This window comes from Camelus ferus, chromosome 5 (genome assembly GCF_009834535.1).
Source record: "Camelus ferus isolate YT-003-E chromosome 5, BCGSAC_Cfer_1.0, whole genome shotgun sequence".
NCBI lineage: Eukaryota > Metazoa > Chordata > Mammalia > Artiodactyla > Camelidae > Camelus > Camelus ferus.
Window position 1 is genome coordinate 24,270,307 of NC_045700.1, and position 21,502 is coordinate 24,291,808.

A 21,502-nucleotide genomic window follows, 5' to 3' on the forward strand; every position below is an offset into this window, starting at 1 on the left:
ATCATAAAAACATTTCATAAAAGCCAAGCATAGCAAATTCATCCTCACCTCTAAAGCCTCAGTGTAATCTCTGAAGACTGATGTATAATCTGCTATCAAACACACTGCAATAAACTATAGGCACTGACGATATTCTACATAATTAAAGTCTGACTAATAGTGAGGAGTGAAATCAGACTCCTGAGCATTAGTTTAATGTGTAACAGAAACTGATCATTATTCCATTATTTGATTATGGGGCACACAATCTAACATTTATGATAACTTGTATAGTGCTATGTACTTAAATAGCAATTTTTTTTTTAAAATATGGAGTTCATACTGAAAACGGTGTAGCACTCTAATATTTTATTCCCTCACAAGGCTATGGATATACTAATTTCTTCAGCTCTGACTTTTGTTTCCTATTGTGGTAACTAAGAACTGAGGATTTATGCACCAAAACAAAGATTTGGTAAGAAGACTTATATGCCACACTGTTTGTGAGACAATTTAAAGCTATCTTCAAATGTGCTGTTCCAATTATATGATTAGCAATGATCTTTTACCACATACTCTTTTCAAACTTATAATCTTATATGCATATATGGCTATTTAATTTTCCCTGACAAATATCTTCATTCTTTCTCAATTTGGGATTTAACTTTCTGCTTAAAAATATCCATCACTTGTTCTATGACTTGAGTTAATACAAAGTCTTGGTTGTAACTGTCAGTATCAAATGCAAATTGGACAAATATCTACACGAACCAGCATTATGACATCATTCACTTATTTTCAATATGCATAACTTCCACAAACAACTAGACATATATATATATATATGTTACAATTCATTACTTCAAATGTTTTAAAGTTATATTCCACATTATACAGCAGAATTATAACTATGAAAAAATTTTTGTGAATGTACTGGTTTAATTCCACTGACAAATAAATTACCCTCTTTCCATTTTTCATTGCTATCAATTACATGAATAATTTTAAACTATAAAAGTAGCAATGAATTAGTTCTGCTGAATGCTAAAAATATTTTCAATTTGCTGACATTTTAAAATGTGGCAGTGTATTCATGAATCAATAGAAGCTTTTATACCAGAAAACCGTCTCACCACTCAACTGAACTATGGCATTACCCTTTTCACCAGGTCTCCATGCTACCATACAATCTGGCCCCCATCCCACCATTCTCCATAACCCAGCCACAAATGATCTTCCAAAATGCAAACGTGATTGTGAAGTGGCAAGCTCAAAAGCCTTCCATATCTCCATCACCAAGGACAAAACCCAAGACCCCACACACGGCAGTTAAGCCCTTCCTTTTCTGGCCTCTTCTTTTCTCTTCGCCACAGCCTGGCTCTCCTTCTCTCACCTCAGTCCCCTGCCCCCACGTCCCCAGGATCCTGGCAGCCACACCAAGCACTCACACTCACACAGCTGTTTTACACTGCTGTGACTTCGCACCTTTATCTCTCTTCCATCAGCCTTTTCTTCACGTTTGCCTGATGAAATTTTTAAAAAATTTCTGCAAGTGAATCACCAATTCTATGAAGCCTGTCCCTGAAATGCTCTTAAACATGACTTCCTTTCTACTCTGCACAGTATCATTTTATTTGTTTCTCTCTGTTTCCACGGCCCTGCTTCCCTATGGGGCTATAAGAAATCTGGAGGATGGGGACCATGCCATTACTTTCCTGGGGGCTATCCCAGGATCTGACACATAGTGAATGCCACTAAGGTTCTGTAGAGCTTGAAGTGAAAATCAGGACAAAATAGGAAGCTGATTCTGCCTTTAAACAAGTAACGTTGTGTTCACCTTAACACAGGTCCTGAGCAAACTAGTGTTAGGTAGACCTCTACTCGCTACTTACTGACCTCCCGTTATTCCCGAAGCCTAAACCAACTCAAGCAGCTAGGATATCTGAACACAGTTTACTATATTCTCTTTCAAATATTTATTCTTTTTTCTTATTGTTCACAGAAAGCAGAACCTACTGAAATCAATAAATTAAGTTCATGGAAATGTGTGTTTATCTTAACCTACGAACACAACAGAAGTAACCATGATTAAAGAAATCAGAGAAACACCATAAACAGTTGAATTCTAGGCCAAAGCAAGTTTCATGGCCTAAGAGAATATCAGTGAGAACCATTAATTTTGAAAATCACCTTCAGTCTTTTATTCTGTTTGATCTATCGTCATCCCAGTTTAATACTAGAAGTGGAAGCAGGATGAGAAACCAGTTCCCTCACCATCAGTCTGGAGATCCCATCCCACAGTTAGTAATTAGGCTTTTATTTAGCAGGGAAGAAAAAAAGGCATTTTTAAATACTTTCTGCCAACAATTATGCATTTTATAAAAGTTTGACAAGATGAATAATGTATTTGCTTTCTCAAGATGGCATTTCTCCAAGCCTTCTACCTTCCCGAAATGGGCTGCAAATCAGCTCAGTGGGAGAAAACTGGGCTACCTGACCCATTCAGATATGGGGACCTAAGTGGAGAAGCCAGGGTGTATCACAGAATCATGCGTGGAAGGAATGCTGGTGCCACTGCTCAATCATTTCCCTTTTATAGAAGAAGAAACAGAGAATGCTGACATTAAAGCGTAAGTAACAGAGCAAGGGTTTAAACCCGGGGCATCTAACCCCATAATGACATATCTTCCTATTTACTTCACTCCAGGCACATGATATGACCAAATAAAAGGTGCCTCCATTTTCCAGTCTTTGGAGTTTGGGGTTTAAATATCAATATTTAATCATTATTACTACGCAAATGATAAATATTACAATAGAAATGTACGTGCATGTGGGATGTAAATGTCACTATTAGACGATAAATACACTTAGTGTATATTATATTCAATAATAACCCCCAATAGTTTGCAAACCTAGGACATCAGTGGTATGTCACACAAAATTGAATACCAAACGGTTAGGGTCATGAAACTCTAACTTTTGTGACTCCTTCCTGAGTCCTGCATAATCATCCCTCCTCTTACCTCACAACTCTTATCTTTCACTTCCCTCCCCCAGCTCTAAACTGGCAACTTTTTGATGGGATAGTAGACCTTCAGGATGAGGATGGAGGAAAGAGTATCCAAGATTCACACGACAGGAAAGGTGTGGAGCAGGCAGTGAGGAGGTCAGCCATGGGGTTGAATAGGTCAGCCTATTTCATAATTTGCAACAGTTGCCGTCAAAGCCCAAGTCTCCTTGAAATAACAATCTGTAGTACTTTCTGGTAGTTATCACTTGCAGACTATATTTACATAGGTGATTATATAATATCCATATCCCCCACTGGACATTAAGTTCCATGAGGACACTGACCAGGTCTGCTTGATGACCACTGTAACCCCACACTTAGCAAACAGAAGGGGTTCGACAAATGTGGGTTGAGTCAGTAAGCCATAAAACCCTTTAGCAATGGCCTTGACAATTTCTTCCTAACTCATCCAAGACCTTTATTATTATCAACCACACACAATCACCTCTTACTACTACTAATTAACATTTACTCTCACAGACAGAACTTAATGCACACATTCTGTCACCATCTAAATATAACAGGTGGCATCTTACGGTATTCAGAAAGTCACAACTCATTCTAAGGAAAACAGTTCTGCCAGCAGTCCTGCTGAGGTGTTTAGAAGTCATGTTTCACACCACGGGCAACAATCTTCTCTGACCTGACCGGACTCTGTAAGAGTATTTAACCCAAGGACAGTCAGGTCTATAACCTGGAGGATTCAACTGGTTTAATCATTAGATGGACATTGTTTATTAGACAAAAGCATTATCTTGCTACTACACTGACTTCCATGCCAAATTTTAACTCAGACCTGGTTTGTGCAAGGTAATTATAAATATACACACCAAATAAATTTAAAATAAAATGACTAACAGAGTCTTAACCACACTGGCACTGGTGTGTCTCACACTAACATCTTTTAAGAACTTAATCTGTATTAACTAAATAAAAAATTGTTGGGAAGTTTCCCTCTCCAAGTGGGAGGTGCGAATCACATTTTCAGTTAACTCTGAAACAGAAATAGCATAGTTACTCTAACACACAAACATTCTCAACGTCCTATTTGAAGTGCAGTAACCCAAGCAAACATGGGTGGCATTCCCTTGATGAGTTGAAATAAATGTCACCAAGTATAACGTTCTGGATTTACTCACTTCCAGTGAAAAATAGAAAGGACATAATCTAACAACTCAATCTGTTTATCAGTGAGGGAAACCAACTTAAAAGAAATGCAAAATCAGGGGGCAAAAGAATATCAGGTAAACAGTTGGGAGAAGGAGGAGAAATTTCCACAGAGGACTAAAGGGCTAGAAATAGAAATCCTTAGTATGGTGTAGATACTTTTAATAATTTAATATACATTTTATGTCAGTGAAAGTCATCCTGCAGTAACATATTTTTTTAAATGATATTAGGAAGTCTGAGGTGAAATCAGTCCTAGAATCTGTTCTTTAAGATACAAACCAATAAAACTGTGTTTTAAAGCTGCATCAGTTAAAATATTTACTAACACTTCTCTTACTTCCAAAGCTCTACATGAATATAGAAGTTTACTAGAAGTGGGATTAGTTAAAAGTACATTTTCTTCTATTTATTCATTGCAGTGGGTCTTTTTCTAGGTGCCATATATTTTTCAAGCATCTTCTGATTTACCAATGGTCTAAGACATCTACTAATGTTTTAAGAAGGCATCTCTAGACAGAGTCTAGAAATTGTTACTGATAAATTTTAAAAAGCCCAGAAACCCAGTTTAGACCAGGGCTGAGTAAATCTGGGGCTAATAGATGTGGTAATGAGAGCTGTATCACTATTTTTAAATATCACAAGGGGCATATCATTAGCTACCCACTATTATAAGAAAAAGAGTCAGTCTGATAATAATAGACTGGGATTTTAATATCCTGAAGATATTTAGGATCGAGCATGTTGTGCAAAGTGAAGGCATTACAGAGACAACGGCATATAATTTCTAGACGGTCTACTATTCTCCATACTTTCACACAGGCTTGCCCATATCATCTGACACACAAGCTTCCAGTGAATAGAAGATAAGTAGCAATAGCTCAAAGTTTCCTGACTGGAGCAAGCACTATGACTTTTATCTATTTAGTGGCCTTGTTTGTCACTATTATCTCTTTATCAATGGCTTTTTCAAGGAGACATTCCAATGATACAAATATTTTGTCTAATGAGGCAGACCCTAGAGTACAGAGTATTCTTTGCAAACTACCCAAAGCTGCACTCTGCATCTTCAACATCTCTTAAGGAAGTAATTTCGCACTTTGCAAACAGTGTGTTCAAACAGAGTAAGGTTGCTTAGGAGTTAATTAATTCCCCCTTGCATCTCTATCCGGCATACATGCGTACCATAGCAGGGACCGTAAGTCTCTCTACTGGATTAATTAGCATTCACAGTTAACAAACAGCCTGAATCACTGCAGAAGAGATTATAACTTAAACTCCTAAAACTAGGTACATAATACCTCGAATTTCATATAACAGTTGTTCAAATGATCTTAGTAGAACTGAGAAAAGCAAAGCAATGCTTTGTTTCCGCTTACCATTCCTCTTGCTCAGTGCTCTAATGTCTCTTTTCCTGCCTTGTTTCTAAACTTCACGTGCAAGAACTAAATTTAAAATATCAGATAAACTCCTTCAGATTGTTCAGAGTAAATCCTTGCCAGGCACAATGCGTCACCTCTCCAGGAGTACACGTATGTGACAAACGGGCAACAGGTGACGGCAAAATTTCAGCCATCTGCAAAGTACAGTTGACTCTTGAACAATGAGAGGGAGTGGGGGCTTAATCTGTGTGCAATTTACAGTGGGTTCCTTCCAATGTGCAATTTCAACCAACCACAGACCCTGCAGTGCTGCAGTAGTTACTGCTGAAAAATATCCCGGTATATGTGGACCTGTGCAGTTCAAGCCTGAGTTGTTCATGGGTCAACTGGAGGTGAGAACAGTCTGTGAATTAAAATGACCTGTCTCTCTCAGGTCCTGAAAACACAGCCTGAGGGCTGTTACCCACTCTACTAATGTGTAAGGCTAGATTTGCTTTGAAATATTAAAATTTACTATCACATTTGAACGTAATACAAAAAGCTTGACAACTGGACATATCTTTTGATTCAACAGTAACACGTCTAAGAATTAATCCTGGAAATTGTCAGGAATCTTTATTAAAGTCTGCCCCAAGTTGAAAGCAATCAAACTATCAAAAAAAAAGTATTAAGTGACTAATGATCAAAAATCATACTGAAGAATATTTATTGGCATGGGAAAATGTCTCTACTATTGTGTGACTGCATGAAACGAATATATGAAAATATACAATGAAATGAGCAGATAACAATAAGAGAGCGTGCTTGTGCACACAGGTAGACATAAATAATCATTACGGTAGAATTCCAAATGATTCTGTTTTTCTCTTTGCACTTCATTTTATTCTTCAAGTTATCTTCATTGAATATGTTTCAACTTGCAATTAAAAGAAACTATAAATTTTTCTTAACTTTAGGGAAGGAGGCCAAATCGTTTGAAATAACAAACTACTTCCCAATTACTGAAGGCTTACTCCCTTCCAGGAGATTGCAAGTGGTTTTCAAATTATTTTAACTGCTATTGCTATAAAGAAACTTATTAAAAAACTAATCATCAAAGGTTAAACTAATGGGGCTACTGCTAGTCACAAACACTATAATTTGGTTTTGCAAATACTGCCTGTCTAATGCATAAAATAAAAGCAATATTCAATTAATTTAAGAATGTAGTTGAACTATTAAATAATTATAAACAGATAAAGATCTTTATTTACTATATATAGGAAACCTGGGGCTGTACTTTGACAGAGTGCGTTAGGAACTAAAACATTATTTTGATACTTAACGGTTTTGAATAGGAACATGAGGAAGTATAGTGCAAACTCAAAGTTTTAAAGTTCAAGTAAAATGTCAAAATTAATTTGTGCCTTAAATAATTAGGTATGAATCTCGAAATAAGAGGCAATATTTAATTAAGGTGAATAAAAGTGAAAAGAATGTCTTCTAGTTTCACACTTAATTTCCAAAGTGTCTGTATTAAGAAAGCAGAAAAATGCTATTGCATAATCATCCATATGTGTTACACATGTTTAAAAAAAGAAATGAGACTGATTGGCTATTTAAACTCTAGAGACACAGTCTTGCAATGTGAAAAGGCTGTCTCCTCCCATATACTCAGATTTTTCCTATACTTAGATATACGCACGGTAGGTGAAAGCATACTCAATAAATATAACCCAACAGCAACTCAGACTTAATAGAGAAATACTTTTAAATGCAACCTCCAAGTCCTAGTACTTTTTACAATTTAAATATTATGTTTCATTTTCAAGAAGTAATAAGAAATAACTCTATTATTCCTGGAGTGTTTCCTAATGTAACCATTTCATCATATTTCATTTTTAAAACTGTCTATACTGAAAAACTTAACTTACAAATCTAGAAAGAAAACAACCTACCACTAAAAGTATACAAGTAATTAAGAATTAACCTCCAGAAAAATACACAAATACTAATAAAAATATAAAATACCTAAATCAAAAATTAGAGGCAAGCTTATCGTTCCATCGATTTTTAAAGGGACACTAAGAACACACCAATCAAAACACAATTTTCCATATTTTAAAATGAGCACAAACTTGATATGAAAAAGAAATCCTAATCCTAGGAAAGTGCCTAGTGGCATTTTTTAACTTTATTACCACTTTGTTGACTCTCTGTCCCAGAGCAGATCACCTCCAACATTAGTACTCTGACCTTATAGAAAAGTGACAGATAAAGTTTATGGTGAGAAAAAAATGAGTTTTTATAGGTTTCCAAAAGGGAATTCTTATGACACCAAAAGCCATATAATAATATTGATTTGATAACCAACTTTTTTACTGCCAAATTACAGACTTCAGATTTCTGGAAAAATATCCAAGTGAATTTGCAGTAAAATATAATAAAAGAGAAGCTTGAGCTCATGATAAACAGCCTAGATCTCTTTGGAAGCTTTAAATATACATATAAAGGGATTTTTTAAATCAGGACTTTTTTAAAGTTTTCTGTATCCCAAGATTTACCTTTTACTTTGGGACTGGCTGATCCCAAAATCAGTTATAAGTGTGCACCTTCCTGAACAAAGAATGTCCATGACTGTTTCTAGTTTCCTTCTGTTTTAAGGGCAAATGTACAGGGTACAGAAACAAGGATTATTTTCTTGTAAAACCATCCTCAAAAATCAATTAGAATATTCACAATATTCCATTCTCACAAATGAAAATAAGTTGCTTGCTGAAATGACAGTCTTCCATTTCACTGCCTTAGAAATTAAGCTGGCATGGATAATAAAAGTGTTTTCTGACTAGATCTGCTTGGCATTCAAATATTTTTAAAACAAATACTAATCCATAATTAGATTTCACAAGCACAATCTACAGAAAATAGAATTTGTTTTTATTTTTCTGAGCACAATATTAATGAGTTGATATCATAAAAGTTTTAACAATACCATCACTTGCATAAACCTATAAACAAACCTGCAGATGAATGTTTATTCTCCTTTGCAGTCTAGTTTTTACCATTCATTCATTGAGCAAATTTCTATTGTGCCTACTATGTAGCCATCATTGTTCCAAGTATTTGGGGATAAATCTGGCAACAACAACAACAAAATGTTCGTGTTATCATAAGAAATTTCTTTTTAATTGGAGTCAAAAGACAACCATCAGGTAAATGTACATCTGATGGTGGCAGGAACTATACAGAAAAATCACACAGGATCACAGGGAACAGGGGCTGCTGAGGACGAGGTTGGGGAAGGGTAGTATTTTCTGTGCAGTTGTCAGAGGACACCTCACTGATGAGGTGACATCTAAACGGAAGCCAGAAGAAGAAAGGGAGGGGGCTACGCAGCTCTGGATGTAAAGCCTTCCAGGCAGCAGGCACAGCCAGAACCTGAAAGGGAACACGCCTGTCATGTGAGAGAGCAGGAAGGGCGGGTGTGACAGCAAAGCACAAACGAATCTGCTTTATTCAACAAGCATCTATTGAACGACTACATTCTAAACACTAAGCTAAGTGTTTTGTGATATTAAGATGACCCAAATAACCCAAATATAGTTTCTGGTCTCAAGCCTGGATATAATTACAACCCAGGGTGATAAATGTTATAAAACAGTTAAGCCAGGTCTCAGAGAGGGACCAATAGCCAGTTCTACTTTAAGAAAAACAGTCAATGACTATCATTCAATAAAAAAAAATGTTAACAAAATAAAATAAAAAAAAGAAAGCTCAAACACTCACACACACACAAAGAAGAACAGCCAAAAGCCTAAAAAGCACAGTGTTAAGCCAGGATCCCGATTACAAAGAGGAGCTGAAGAAATATGCAGATACACTAGGTTCACGCAACAGCCACTCAACCTTTTCCCTCTTTGGCTTTCTTCTAGAACTCAGGCTAAAATACTTGGCCTCCCAGGTGTGGGGAAGGGAGGCATGTTCAACAGTCTTGCAAAATGACGTAGGTGGGAAGAAGGCTCCAAATTGCCAGCCAGGACACTGGTGCACAACTTTGAATGCAAGGACAAAGGGCGGGGCTTTTAGCTGACCCACCCCAGGCCTCTGGGATCAGCCCCTCCCCTCCCAGGTCCTTCTGCCCCCAGCTTCCCTCACCATCTTCACCCGCAACTACATTTCATCTGTCTTTCATTCTTCCTCTGAAACTTACAGGTATCTTAGTGCCCATCCTCCACTCAAAAACCTATGATTATTTCTACAGAAGAAAGAAAAATTACTTAGCAAGAAACAAGACCCCGCACAATTCGGTGCCAAGTTCCTTTTTATCTTCAATTCCTACCACTTTCACAGACACACTGCTACACCAGACACAACAGACTCCACGACCAAACATCCCATACACGTTCTCACCACCAAGCACTACCAGTGCTACTTCCTCTTTCTGGAACCCTTTCACCTTTATTACCCGTCAGATTCCTACATATATAGTTCAAGACTCCACCGCAATCCCATCTCTTCCATGAAGGTTTAAGTCAATTGCTTACTCATATCCAGCCTGTCAGAAGTGATTACTCCTTCCTCTGTAGTACCACCAACTTGGCTTGTACCCCAATTAGAGCGTTACCACAATCCTACCCATATTATAGTTATATCGGACACATGTGTGTCCTCCCAGCCAGATTTCCGTTTTGTGGCAGCAGAGTTTGGGTACAATTCATGTTTATATGCATGCATAATCCAGCAAAGAAGAGACACTCAGTTAATGTATTTTGAATTCTCATCAATACACAACAAAAAGCCCTCACCTTATGAAGGGAAGGGAACAAAAGAGGCATTGCTGAACTGAAAGTCACAGCCTCATCATGAAGTGAACTGTCCAGGCGTCACTACAGCCGTCAGGTGTTCAAATATGCTCTGAAGCACTGTGGACATCACCGAACGGGAACATAAAGACAACAAAAAGTAAACCATGAGTGCTTACTGGGCAGCATAAAATTAAAGAGGAATGGGGAAATGCAAAGCATCAAGCTACCGGTATTAGGCAGCATTACCAAGGAATACCAGAACAACTCATTTAACAAAGATTTACCCGGTGCCTACTTTGGGCCAAACACACGACTGATTGCTGGGAATGCAAAAGTGAAAATACTGAGAAAGGGCTGAACTTTTACAAGCAGTATTTTTAAGCACAAAGTGCTCCCCTATAAATTATGACATCCTAAAGTATGACCAAAACAGCAACTTAAGGACCCAGGGACTGACTACGGATACCCAATTCCAAGTCCAAATCTCAAAAACTATCTTGCCTAAATTGTGATTGTATAAGGAACCTCTCTCCCAGGACTGCTTCTGAATGTTAAAAGGGCTTCCTTTATTTTCAGTGACTATAAACTGCTCAGATAGAAAATTTGAGTTCCAGATACTTGAATACACTCCCTGCTCTGAGATAAGTTCTATCCATGCACAGGTTGTTTTAGTAATTAAGGTGCCAACAACCCTGCCATCGTGAATGAAAAGGGAGGAATTTATTAAAATAGTGCTATATAGGGGATGTTGCATGGGAGACAGCGGATAGTTGTTTGCTTTGTCCTCTGAGGTCAAAATAAAAGAAACCAAATGAAAACACAACAAAGATTTAGGTAAGACACAGGAGGACTTGCGAGGTACTGACTCACACTACCAAGTTACAACCTGTGCCATTTCTTCTGCAGGTTTTGAATAAAGAAGTAGCCTGCAATCCTCTAATACAGTTTAGGGCAAAGCAAGCAGATGTAAAGATGACTTCTTAGGGTTCCTTTTGAACATATTTTTCTACTGTATGTAACAGCTTGCATGTGTTGTGAAAAAATATGAAGCTGTCACTCTAAGAATTAAAAGAAAGGATACACCCAAAAGGTCACCTAGGATAAAATCTGATTTAGTGTGCTTTAGCCATAAGGCTTCCAAGGATCTAAAAACTCCATCCTATAACTCAATATCAATAACATAAATTATCAAATGACTTGTTTGCCTTATTAATAAGCTCAAATTGCTTATGTCTTCAAAAACTGATATCTTAATACAGAAGTACTACAAAACATCGTTGTTTAAAAAATAATCTATGCATGGAGTTAAAAAGAAATTATATTTTTTATTTACTCATGGAAGAACGTGCTCCATCAAAAGTATTGGTACCAAGTCATTTTGATGATTTTTCTATCACCCACGTAACTAAATATCTTCTATGCAAAACAACATTGACATCTTTACATTGATGTCCCTTTAACAATAATGAACAATTCTATAAAATTTAGTTCACAACCCCTCACAAATTAAAAATATGACTGTCCCCTTTACATATATAAATGATTTATACCAATAATATTAACAAATATAACGGAATCTTAATATTCATTCATCCATTCATTCAACAAGTGTTTTATTGAGGGTCTCTCTAGGGACTGTGCTAAGTGTAAGAACACCAAGATGACCTAATTGCAAAATCTGTCCTCAGACACAGAAACATACCTTTCCAAAACCAAAACACATGTACTGGATGTCAGAAGGGAACAAACAGCAAGTTGCTTTCTATACCAAATATCCAGAAAGTTCAGAGGTCCAAGCAACTAACTATAGAAAAGAACGAAGAGGTAACAGCAGGTAACTTCGGGGTGGATCCATCCTCACTCACTCCAAGTCTCCTTCCCCACTGCCTTCCTCCAAAATAAAGACTAGAAAACTAAAAGACTTCTTCTCTCATCCTAGAGGTAGTTATGTGACACACTTTTGACTGATGAAGTGTACAGAATTCCCCATGAGCAGGCATCCTCTTCTAAAGGGAGAAAGCTCCCCATGAAAACTAGGCTTCTGGGCTCCCTTCACTTTCTTTCCTGTTTCAAAGTAAACACAACTTGCATAGGTACAAAAGTCATCTGTGGAATAAGAAGCAAAAAGTATGTGCTAAGTATGATGGAGAAGGACAACCCTTGATGGCATCAGTCACCTGTGACCTAAATGCCTCCAGACTTCTTAAGACATGAGACAAATAAAACCCATACTCATTTGAGTAACAGTCAGTGAGATTTTCTACTACTTGGAGCCTGAGGCATTTGTATCATTAAGAGTAAGCTACAACAAAGAGGAGATATTTGAGTTAGACTATCTGTGGCTCCTTCTTCCTTGATTCAGGCTGTGGTCTAGTCCTTTCTAGGGAAAAGAAATAAAAACAACTTTGAATTTGCATGTCCACAGTGTTCCTACAATTTCCTATAACCTAGATTACTTAAATAAACATGTTCTAATTCCTCCATGGAAATCCCTTTGTGGCACAGCCATTACAAGATTTTTACTTCTTTTCCTAACTGAAACCATCAATACCCCAAGCCAATAAAATAACATTGCTTAGAATATGATGTGGCTCATTCATGTATGTAATAGACACACACAAACAGCTGAAGGTCGCGAAGAAACAGATAAAAAATGAGAGTGGACAGAGAGGAGGAAAGAGGAACCTAGCTTACCTGAAAGTATAAACTATGTTTTTCAGTTTCGTGAGCATCTCGGATAATATCTCCATAATAAATGACAGACCCCAGGATAACAGTATTTTTTAAATAGGAAAAACTGCCCCCAACTTGAAATCAGTGATTCTGTTTTCGAACAAAAAATTCCAAACTTGAAAAATACATATCCAGTAAGTATTCTTCATCCAGCTTATCACTAGCATTATTATACCGTCACGGCATCCACCTGTCTCTAGTAACCTCCCTAAGGTAATCATCTGTCTCTCCATGTAAGCTTCAGTTGGACATATATTTTAAATGTATACTGTTCTTGGGATAGTTTCTATTGTACAGTGCTGAAAAGATTCATTAATTTCAACCACCATCGACTCCATACGCCACATATACTTTTTCTGCCTTTTTTGTTCAAATATATTTCACTGTGGCCATTCAGAGGAAAATTACACATTCCAATAACATTTGAGTTCCTCTCAGTTACCCTTTCAGTGGCTCAGGGTAATGATAGAGTAAAGAATCATGCTCTTCACAGGCTCACTCTCTCTCTCTCTCTCTCTTTTTTTTTTTTCCCCATTTGGTAGAATTTCAGCTTCAAGTCTCTTGTGCCAAAAAGCAATGGGTAATGTCTAATGCTCTTCTCCAACGTAGCTTATTTTGGAGAGAAGGGGGGTGAGAGTCAGGAGAAACCACTCTCATTCCCAGCTTTTAAAGAGTCTCAGCATATGGAATAAGCAATCTCTTATCCTCTTTTCCTAAAATAGAATTATAGAACCATAATAGGTAAAGGATGCGGGGGGGGGGAGGAAAAAGAATTAGAAATTTTACAACTGTCTCTGAATATGGGGAAAGGCTAACAGGGTGAAATTATTGATAGTTTAAGCCCTAAATTCTCAGCGAAATCAGTCAAAGAAAAGCTCATATATTCATAAAACGGGGGGGGGGGGGCCTTATATATTCCTTGGCATTGTTCTTAGGTGGAGGCTTCTTCTGTAAAACAGATAAAAGCTACATTCTCTTCCTCAGGAGCCTGCAAGTATGAGAGAAATAAGGATAATAAGCAAAGGCAGATAACAGAAATGCCTTCATTTTGAAATCAGCATTCAAAGGCAATCTACGACAATCTATATGAACTCAAAAGAATATTCAGAGAATAAGGTCCCTTTGTTTACGTCATCTCAACTTCAATTTCATCTACAGTTATCTCCTTTAAAACAAATCTTTCTAGGGCCCTTACATGATACGAAGTCTTTTTTCTCTGGCCCATTTTTATTTGGTTATCTTTTTAGGTGCACTAAAGATTGAGTTTACAATAAGCTGAACAGACAGCGTACAAAAGGCTTTTAGAACTATACCATATGGTCCAGGGAAGGGAACAATCTGGACGAGCCCCATTTCAATCTGCAAGCTTGTCCACCTCTATAACACATTATACCACTGTAATAAAATATTAAGATGGAAACGTAAAAGCGAAAATAGTCTATCTTTAGCATTACCAGGCAACTGCACTTCCGAAAATTTATCGATAATCTTAATAAACATTCACTTTAATTTATATTCTGAAATTTTGGTATGCAACACCAGGCATACAAACCTAGGCCACTATCCACTGGAAACAATATTTCAGCAGGGATATGTGTGGGTATTCAACTTATGCTTCAGAAATTTGGAAGGGAAAAAAAAAAACACTTTTACAGGGGGCATATTGGCAGGGGCCGATGTAACAGATGACACATTCTTGGAAATCAAATAAAAGCAATAGGGAAATACCCATTGTTGCCTAGTGAAGGCCTAATCACATGGACACAGCTGGAACCAATGTAGATCATTCATTAATAAAATTGTATTGTAGTAGCCACTTTTTCATGCATTTCAATTGCTGCTGTAGCCAAATCTCTGAATTTCTTTGTTCCATGTTAGTAAGATTGTTTGAATGAGAAATATGAGAAGATTGAAGACAGGGAGGAAAAAAAAAAAAAAACCTGCTCTCATACTAAAAATGAGACTAGCTCAAAAAGCTAAATGTCACTTTACCTTGCAATCTACTTACACTATCAGCAGCTTAAAATATGCAGCGTAAACCTGAAAGGGGGAACTCATATGGTACTATGGATAAAAAGTGAGCAGTGTGAGATGCCACAGAAAACATATGAAATACTTGTGAAAGTATTCTACAGAATGATAATATAAGATGTCGGGCAGGGGGAATTAAAATGTATCAAAAAACTAAGGGGAGAATCAAACAACTGAATTAATACATACTCTTTCATGCAATACTCTACTGACTTTTAACACTGAAGTACGTACTGTATGGTTAAGGGAAGATCACTCATATTTTTGACCACATGAACTTAGAAATCACTATTTGTCATTGTATGTTACCAACATCAAACACTACTTACCCAGGAGTTAGGTTTAAAATCTGTACTGATATTCAAATGACATAAAATACCTAGTCATAATTATAAACGTGGTATATAATATAATAAAATCCTAGTTAAAACGATAAATCTTGTTTTTATCCAGTTCTGCTGGCATCCATTAATAAATTTATTTTCCATGCTTTTACAAATGTAAGGATTAAGTTTCTATATCATAACTCCTGCAAACTGTAAAATATCAAACTATAAAGATAATAGCAGCCTTGATATGTGTCCTGAATGAAACAAAACTACAGAATTTATTACCTACAAAAATGAAAAATTCAGTAGCATTTATCAAAAACACTGCTCAAACATTATAGGTCTTAAATATATTTCCATTATGTCTCTGTGTATAGTTATAATAAACAAATAAATAGGACAATTCACATTGTAATTCCTAAGTCACTGAAAGATATATTCCTACCACAAAAGAGATAAAGAGCTTAATTGCAAATAAAAATCATATCAATGGAGAAAATGTATTTAAAGTCAATGAGCAGTATTCAATCTACAAAACACATTATTCAATATATGTGAATATACAGAATGAAAGAGTTTTTGTCTGTATTATCCTTAACCACCAATTCTAATATTACCAAACCTTGACACAAAGGACTCAAGATAGTCAAGTACTTAACTGAACTAAGAGAAAAAACCAGTTTCACTGGCATTCCTTCTCAAAACTGTTATCATTCAAGCTAAAATTTTGACCTAAAGATTTAATTAATATAATTTAACAAACATGCCACCCAGATTCATTTTAGCTGCTCTACAGAAAAAGTCACTTAAATGCAAGATTAAAAAAAAAAAAACAAAACAGCATTGGGGAGGAAGTAAGAATTGTAGTATTTAATACATATGCATTATACACACAAATCAATTTGAGTATTTGTTTGTTTTGTTAAAGTAATGAGCCAATATGTTGCTGAACCTGTCTTGAGCATGAGAGAAAATAACAGGTGAGTTTATTTAATCTGATATACCTGTTTTACAAGCCTTTTTAATGATTTTAAAGCCTCTTCTAAATCAGAAATCTCTGGGAGGAAAAAACTGTTAGACTGTACAAGTTTATCTTACTACACCCATAATACATATATTTTTCAGCATATATGGGGTATAAAAATGTTTCACCTTAATAATTTTAACACAAACCACTATTTATTTTCTTTTCCATCATATTTGTTACACACTTACAAAAAGACATGAGTTTTTTCTCCTGAAGTAATTTTCTTATTGCCAGAAATCACTGATGATCTTAAAAATAAAAATCAGTCAAAATAATATCAATCTCCTAAGAAAACATATTCTGCCTATTTAACTTATCTTGATTGCAAAACACTAATTTTTAAAGTGATCACTTGAATATAAATCATTTGTTTTGCTTAATACAACAGAAAACAATTTACATCTTGAGGAACATTCTACGAAATTTCACAGAATGTTTGCTCATAGTGAAAATCTAGTCTCCTGTTCAAATCATCACTGAAAAATCCTAAAGCTACATTTTCACGTCCCTTGTAAGAGTACGTCACTAACTACAATTTAGAAATAATTGAGAAGCTTAAAAACACTTTTGTGTTCTACCTTGCATTTTGATTTCAAAGGAAAAAATTTTAAATGTACATCTTTATATTGAGTGAAAGCTCACTTGCTTTTCCAGCTACATTTATCAGACATTCTAAAAATGAGCATTCAATCTAGAAAAGATAGGAACAGACTCTGTTTTAGACAAAAATAAAAAAAAAACAATAGGAAGCTTTTTGGTCCCAACAAGAGACACCTTGGCGTAAAAATTCATATATTATAAGCAAATGTTACTCAAGAGTTTCAATTCAAATAATAAGCTGTGAAGAAAGACAAGATTCCAACCAATCAAAAATACTATGTCAACATGACCAAAGTTAGCAATATTCAAAAGGGTTTTCTGAAGAGTATGGCAAAAATGCAACTGTGAAGGAAATCTCTAAGAGAGCTGGAAAAGGCAAATATAGCACAAGCTCCTATACGGAACAATGCCGTTTAGGAAATGTGGAAGCTGGGAGGAGAACGATGTCTCTATTTAAGAAAAAGTATTTTTTTCATGATGGTGTTCTACGTGAAGAAAGAGGAAGACGAGGGAAAAGAAACGGCATGAGCAGGAAAGGCTAAGGCTGCTTGCCTTCCTTCAGTGACGCTGGGACGGTAGACCCTCTGCCTTATGAAAACCACCGCCAGAACCAAGCTACACAAAACAGTTTGGCTGCCAGCCTAGAACAGTGCCAGGCTGTTTTTTATTTTTGCGCTAGACTCGCTCAATTGAGACAGTGTGGGATTGTCACTTTGATGCACACAGAGAACAAAGAATAATATAGTACAGGGTAGAGGGGGGGATTTTTTTTTGCCCCTTAAAGTCAGGTTAGCATTTTGTTTCCTTTGACAGGTCTTGAAAAGACCCAAGAAACAAAAGTTATGCTGAAGAATGGATCAATTGCCTAAAGAAATTAGTGTGAGTACAATATTGTCGACAGTTTGAAAGCCATGTGAGAGATTAACATTTAAAAAATCAGACTGAAAAGGGGTCCGAGTCATATATGTACCTGTTTAAGAGGTCAGAGACCAAGTACATGACTCACCATCACATAATCTTATTTAAAATCTGATCGTATGAAGGAAGGCCATAAAATCTGGCCAAAAAAAGAAACTAATATAAGTGTTATAATTTTTAGGTGGCTCCTCAGAGTCAACTGTGTGGGCTGCTATTGTGACCTTGATTTCTCCAAAACTAAATAATCTGATTAAAAGATTATAACATTAGAATCTGAATAATTTATGCTTTTACAGGGAAAGAGGTGATAAATGATTGAAAATGTTTAAAGGATTAAACCACAAATCATCTACAAAGTTGCCACAGACACAAACAGGAAAACCGTCTCTTCTATCCTACTCAATTCTGTACTAGAAGCAAAGCTAACACAGATGAGAAAGCCAAGTGTGTGCTGCTGCAAGCTTCAGCTAAATCTTCTACCTGAATCTGGTGACTGAAAACACCAACAAGCCATTAGCTCCTCGAGGTATGGCCTTTTTCTCTCTAACACACGGATAAGTAGAGGCAGAGCTCCGTTTTCTACACCAAATGAAAAGAAAGAAGGAACTGTGTGACAAGCCCGGGTCCCACGCTGGCATATTGTACCCTGGGCTCGGCACCATCAAGGGGCAGTGTGCTTCTCCCTGCCAGTCGGGGAGGTGGGGGGGAAGCTGTGAAACTAATACAGCATTGATGAGTAACACCAAAGGTCTGCTGGTCCATTCCTCCTGCACGTCCCCACCGAATCAGCTGTGAGAAGAAGACCAAAGGCTGTTACAGAAACAGCAAGGACTGAAGCACTGGCCCCAGATGTCACACATGGGGGCACGGAGCATTTACGACCTGAGCCTATCTAATTTCTGACAAAACGATCCCCTGCCCAGTTTTATTCACGGCCACGGATTCTGACAGCAAATCACGATCAGTGTTGGGAAAGGCAATGGGGGAGGGAGAACGAGGGGAAGAAACCGAGATCGAGCAGTGGCCAAACCTCAAATAACATACATACTTATCTTGTTTAAATTAGTGCCCATGCACAATACTTTGGGATGACAAAACCTGTGATAAAGGTTTCAGATATAATGATCGGCTCTGGGTGGCAAGGGTAAGTTTACCATATAATCAAAGAATGCATTATTTTGTTCCTCACTGCTCTCCTTCTGCATTTGCTTTCTCTCCTCTGGGATATACTGCTGATGCTATTACCACACGGGACACTGAGAGTTGCAGGCAAGGCATTCATGTACTGCCAAAGTGATCCAGAGAGTGATGTCCAGCTACCTTTCATTCAGCAAGGAATATGAGGCAAAGGCAGGAAGCAAAACGAATGAAAGGTATAGAAAAAATTAGGCACTAGCCTATGTTTTCTGTTTATTAGTGATGCAGATGAAATGGGGGGAAATCTAGAAAAAGCAGCCAAGCCGAATGAATTACAAAGAAAGATTAAAGGAGTTAAATGTGTATAACGTGGCTGACAACCAAGGAGCAATATGAAAGCTGTCCACAACTCTCCAAAGTATATAGATAAAAAGAAGTGTGGGAAGTTTTTATATACTATATAAAGTGTGAATATATGAAATAATAATGAGACAAAATAAAAATAAAGAGATCTGACTTCAAGTAGCTGAAGAAGTAATCTGGTAAAACTTGAGAGGCTGCTTCCTTCTCTTTAGAAATATTTATCATCTTATTGTCCCACACCGCAGTGAAGAGTAGGTGATGGGAAATGACCACGTACTGCCAGAGGACTTAATTGATGGAGAAATAAAAATGAAGTCCTATTTGCTCACCTGATGATCCAGATAAACCGATGTGTCTCTTTACACATGTCCAATCTGGCTAATGCAGAGGTATCTGCAAAATCACAAAGGACACAGTTAAGTCAAAAGAAACCCAATCTGCATTCTGAATCCCAACCTGGACAAGTTCACCTGAACTATCTAGTAGTCTGATTCTTGGCTATTCCAGGATGGGAGGAAAACCTCTAGAAACAGAAATGCTCTGAGCCTTAACTAATAAGAGCTTTCTTCAGTCTTCCCAAGGAGTTCCCAAATTAATTATAACTCAAAAAAAAATAACTATAATAATTCAGATTAGAGGTCTTTAACCCTGGTATATAGACGACTTTCAGGAGTCTGTGCACTGCAGAATGATATATGCAAAATGTGTGGGCTTATGTAAATGTATATCTCTCTGGGGAGAAGGTCAGTAGTTTACGAGATTTGCAAAAAGGTCTGTAATCCAAAAAACTGTCAAGAACTTCTACTGAGGATAGTCTAAAAATCTCAAAGGCAGGTTGGAATGCATATGGATAATCAGCCCAGCTCTGGGGTTTCGACTCCAGGGAAGCAGTGGAGGTGCACAGACACTTGTAGATCTGGGGTAAACACCTTAAGAACACTACTTTCCGGCAGAGCATAACATCAGCTTTAAACTGGTATCTTACACAGCCCTGTGTTCTCCACAAGCCAGGCACAGTGCAGAGAGGAGACATTACCATACCCCCAAGGGTGGATACTGTGACTTTCCTGTTCTGTATATATTAAAGTCAGGATTCTTGGGCATATGAATACTGACAAGGTCAGAACTAACATAGTAACTCATCCAAAAAGGATCCTACACGACAAGCAAAAGGGAGGAGCTATCAAAGCCGCAAGAAATGTGGTTCCCAAACAGTTTACATAGCACAGAATCACAGGATTAGCCAAACACATCTCCTAAAAGAATTATTCTAAACAGTAATCACAGAGTCAGAATAACCTCTACCAGAAAAAAACCAGGTCGGAGAACCTTTCAGACACCAACTGTGAGCAAGACGGGAAAGCATTCATAGCCAGAGAGAGGATGCTGAGCGGAGCTGTCACCGAAAGAACAGCAACCAACAAATCATCCCTGAGAAGACATAAATCAAAAAGGAGGGGAAAAAACCTTCGAGATAGCCTGTCTCAAATAATGACTACGTAGTATATTCTCTGAAAAAAAAATGTATTTAGACATTTACCTCTGGAGCATTTACCAGGCACAGCACCAGTGCTGGGGATGCATCAGTGAACGAGACAAGAAAGCTTGCCCTGCCGGAGCTTAATCCTGGGGAGAGGAGGAAGGATGATGGGAGACATGTGTACCAGCAGGATCATTTCAATTTGTGATACACGATATAAATGACACGAACAAGATGATTTGACCAAGGCATGGGAGCAAGGCCTACATCTACCTACTCCAGCACGGAGACGTTTACTACAATCCCCAAAGTTGTCAGGGCCTCAGGGGATGGAGACAAGGAAGGGACTGTGGGGACAGCCAGGCAGACCTCTTCACTTCAGAGATGGGGACAGGAGAGCTATTCTGGAGGACAAAGAATCCCAACCTCATTATTTCCAAGCATCAAAATACACGCACCTAGACTGAGTTAACGATTCTGTGATATGCACCCTGTTGTT

General features: G+C 37.2%; 1 protein-coding gene across 9 annotated transcripts in view; it reads right to left on the reverse strand.

The window, feature by feature from the left end:
- The window catches only part of GTDC1 (glycosyltransferase like domain containing 1), a 349,484-nt gene that overhangs the window by 254,254 nt on the left and 73,728 nt on the right, over positions 1-21,502 (reverse strand). For 7 of the 9 annotated variants that reach the window (XM_032479395.1, XM_006191396.3, XM_006191394.3 and 4 more), the window contains one exon: positions 19,853-19,916. The exons of 1 other annotated variant lie outside the window; for it this stretch is intronic. In XM_032479395.1, the coding sequence (XP_032335286.1) occupies positions 19,853-19,890 (38 nt within the window). In that variant the 5' untranslated portion in view covers positions 19,891-19,916. Of the gene's footprint in view, positions 1-10,385; positions 10,503-19,852; positions 19,917-21,502 lie in introns of those variants that run through there. One more of the 9 variants, XM_032479391.1, reaches the window with a different exon arrangement.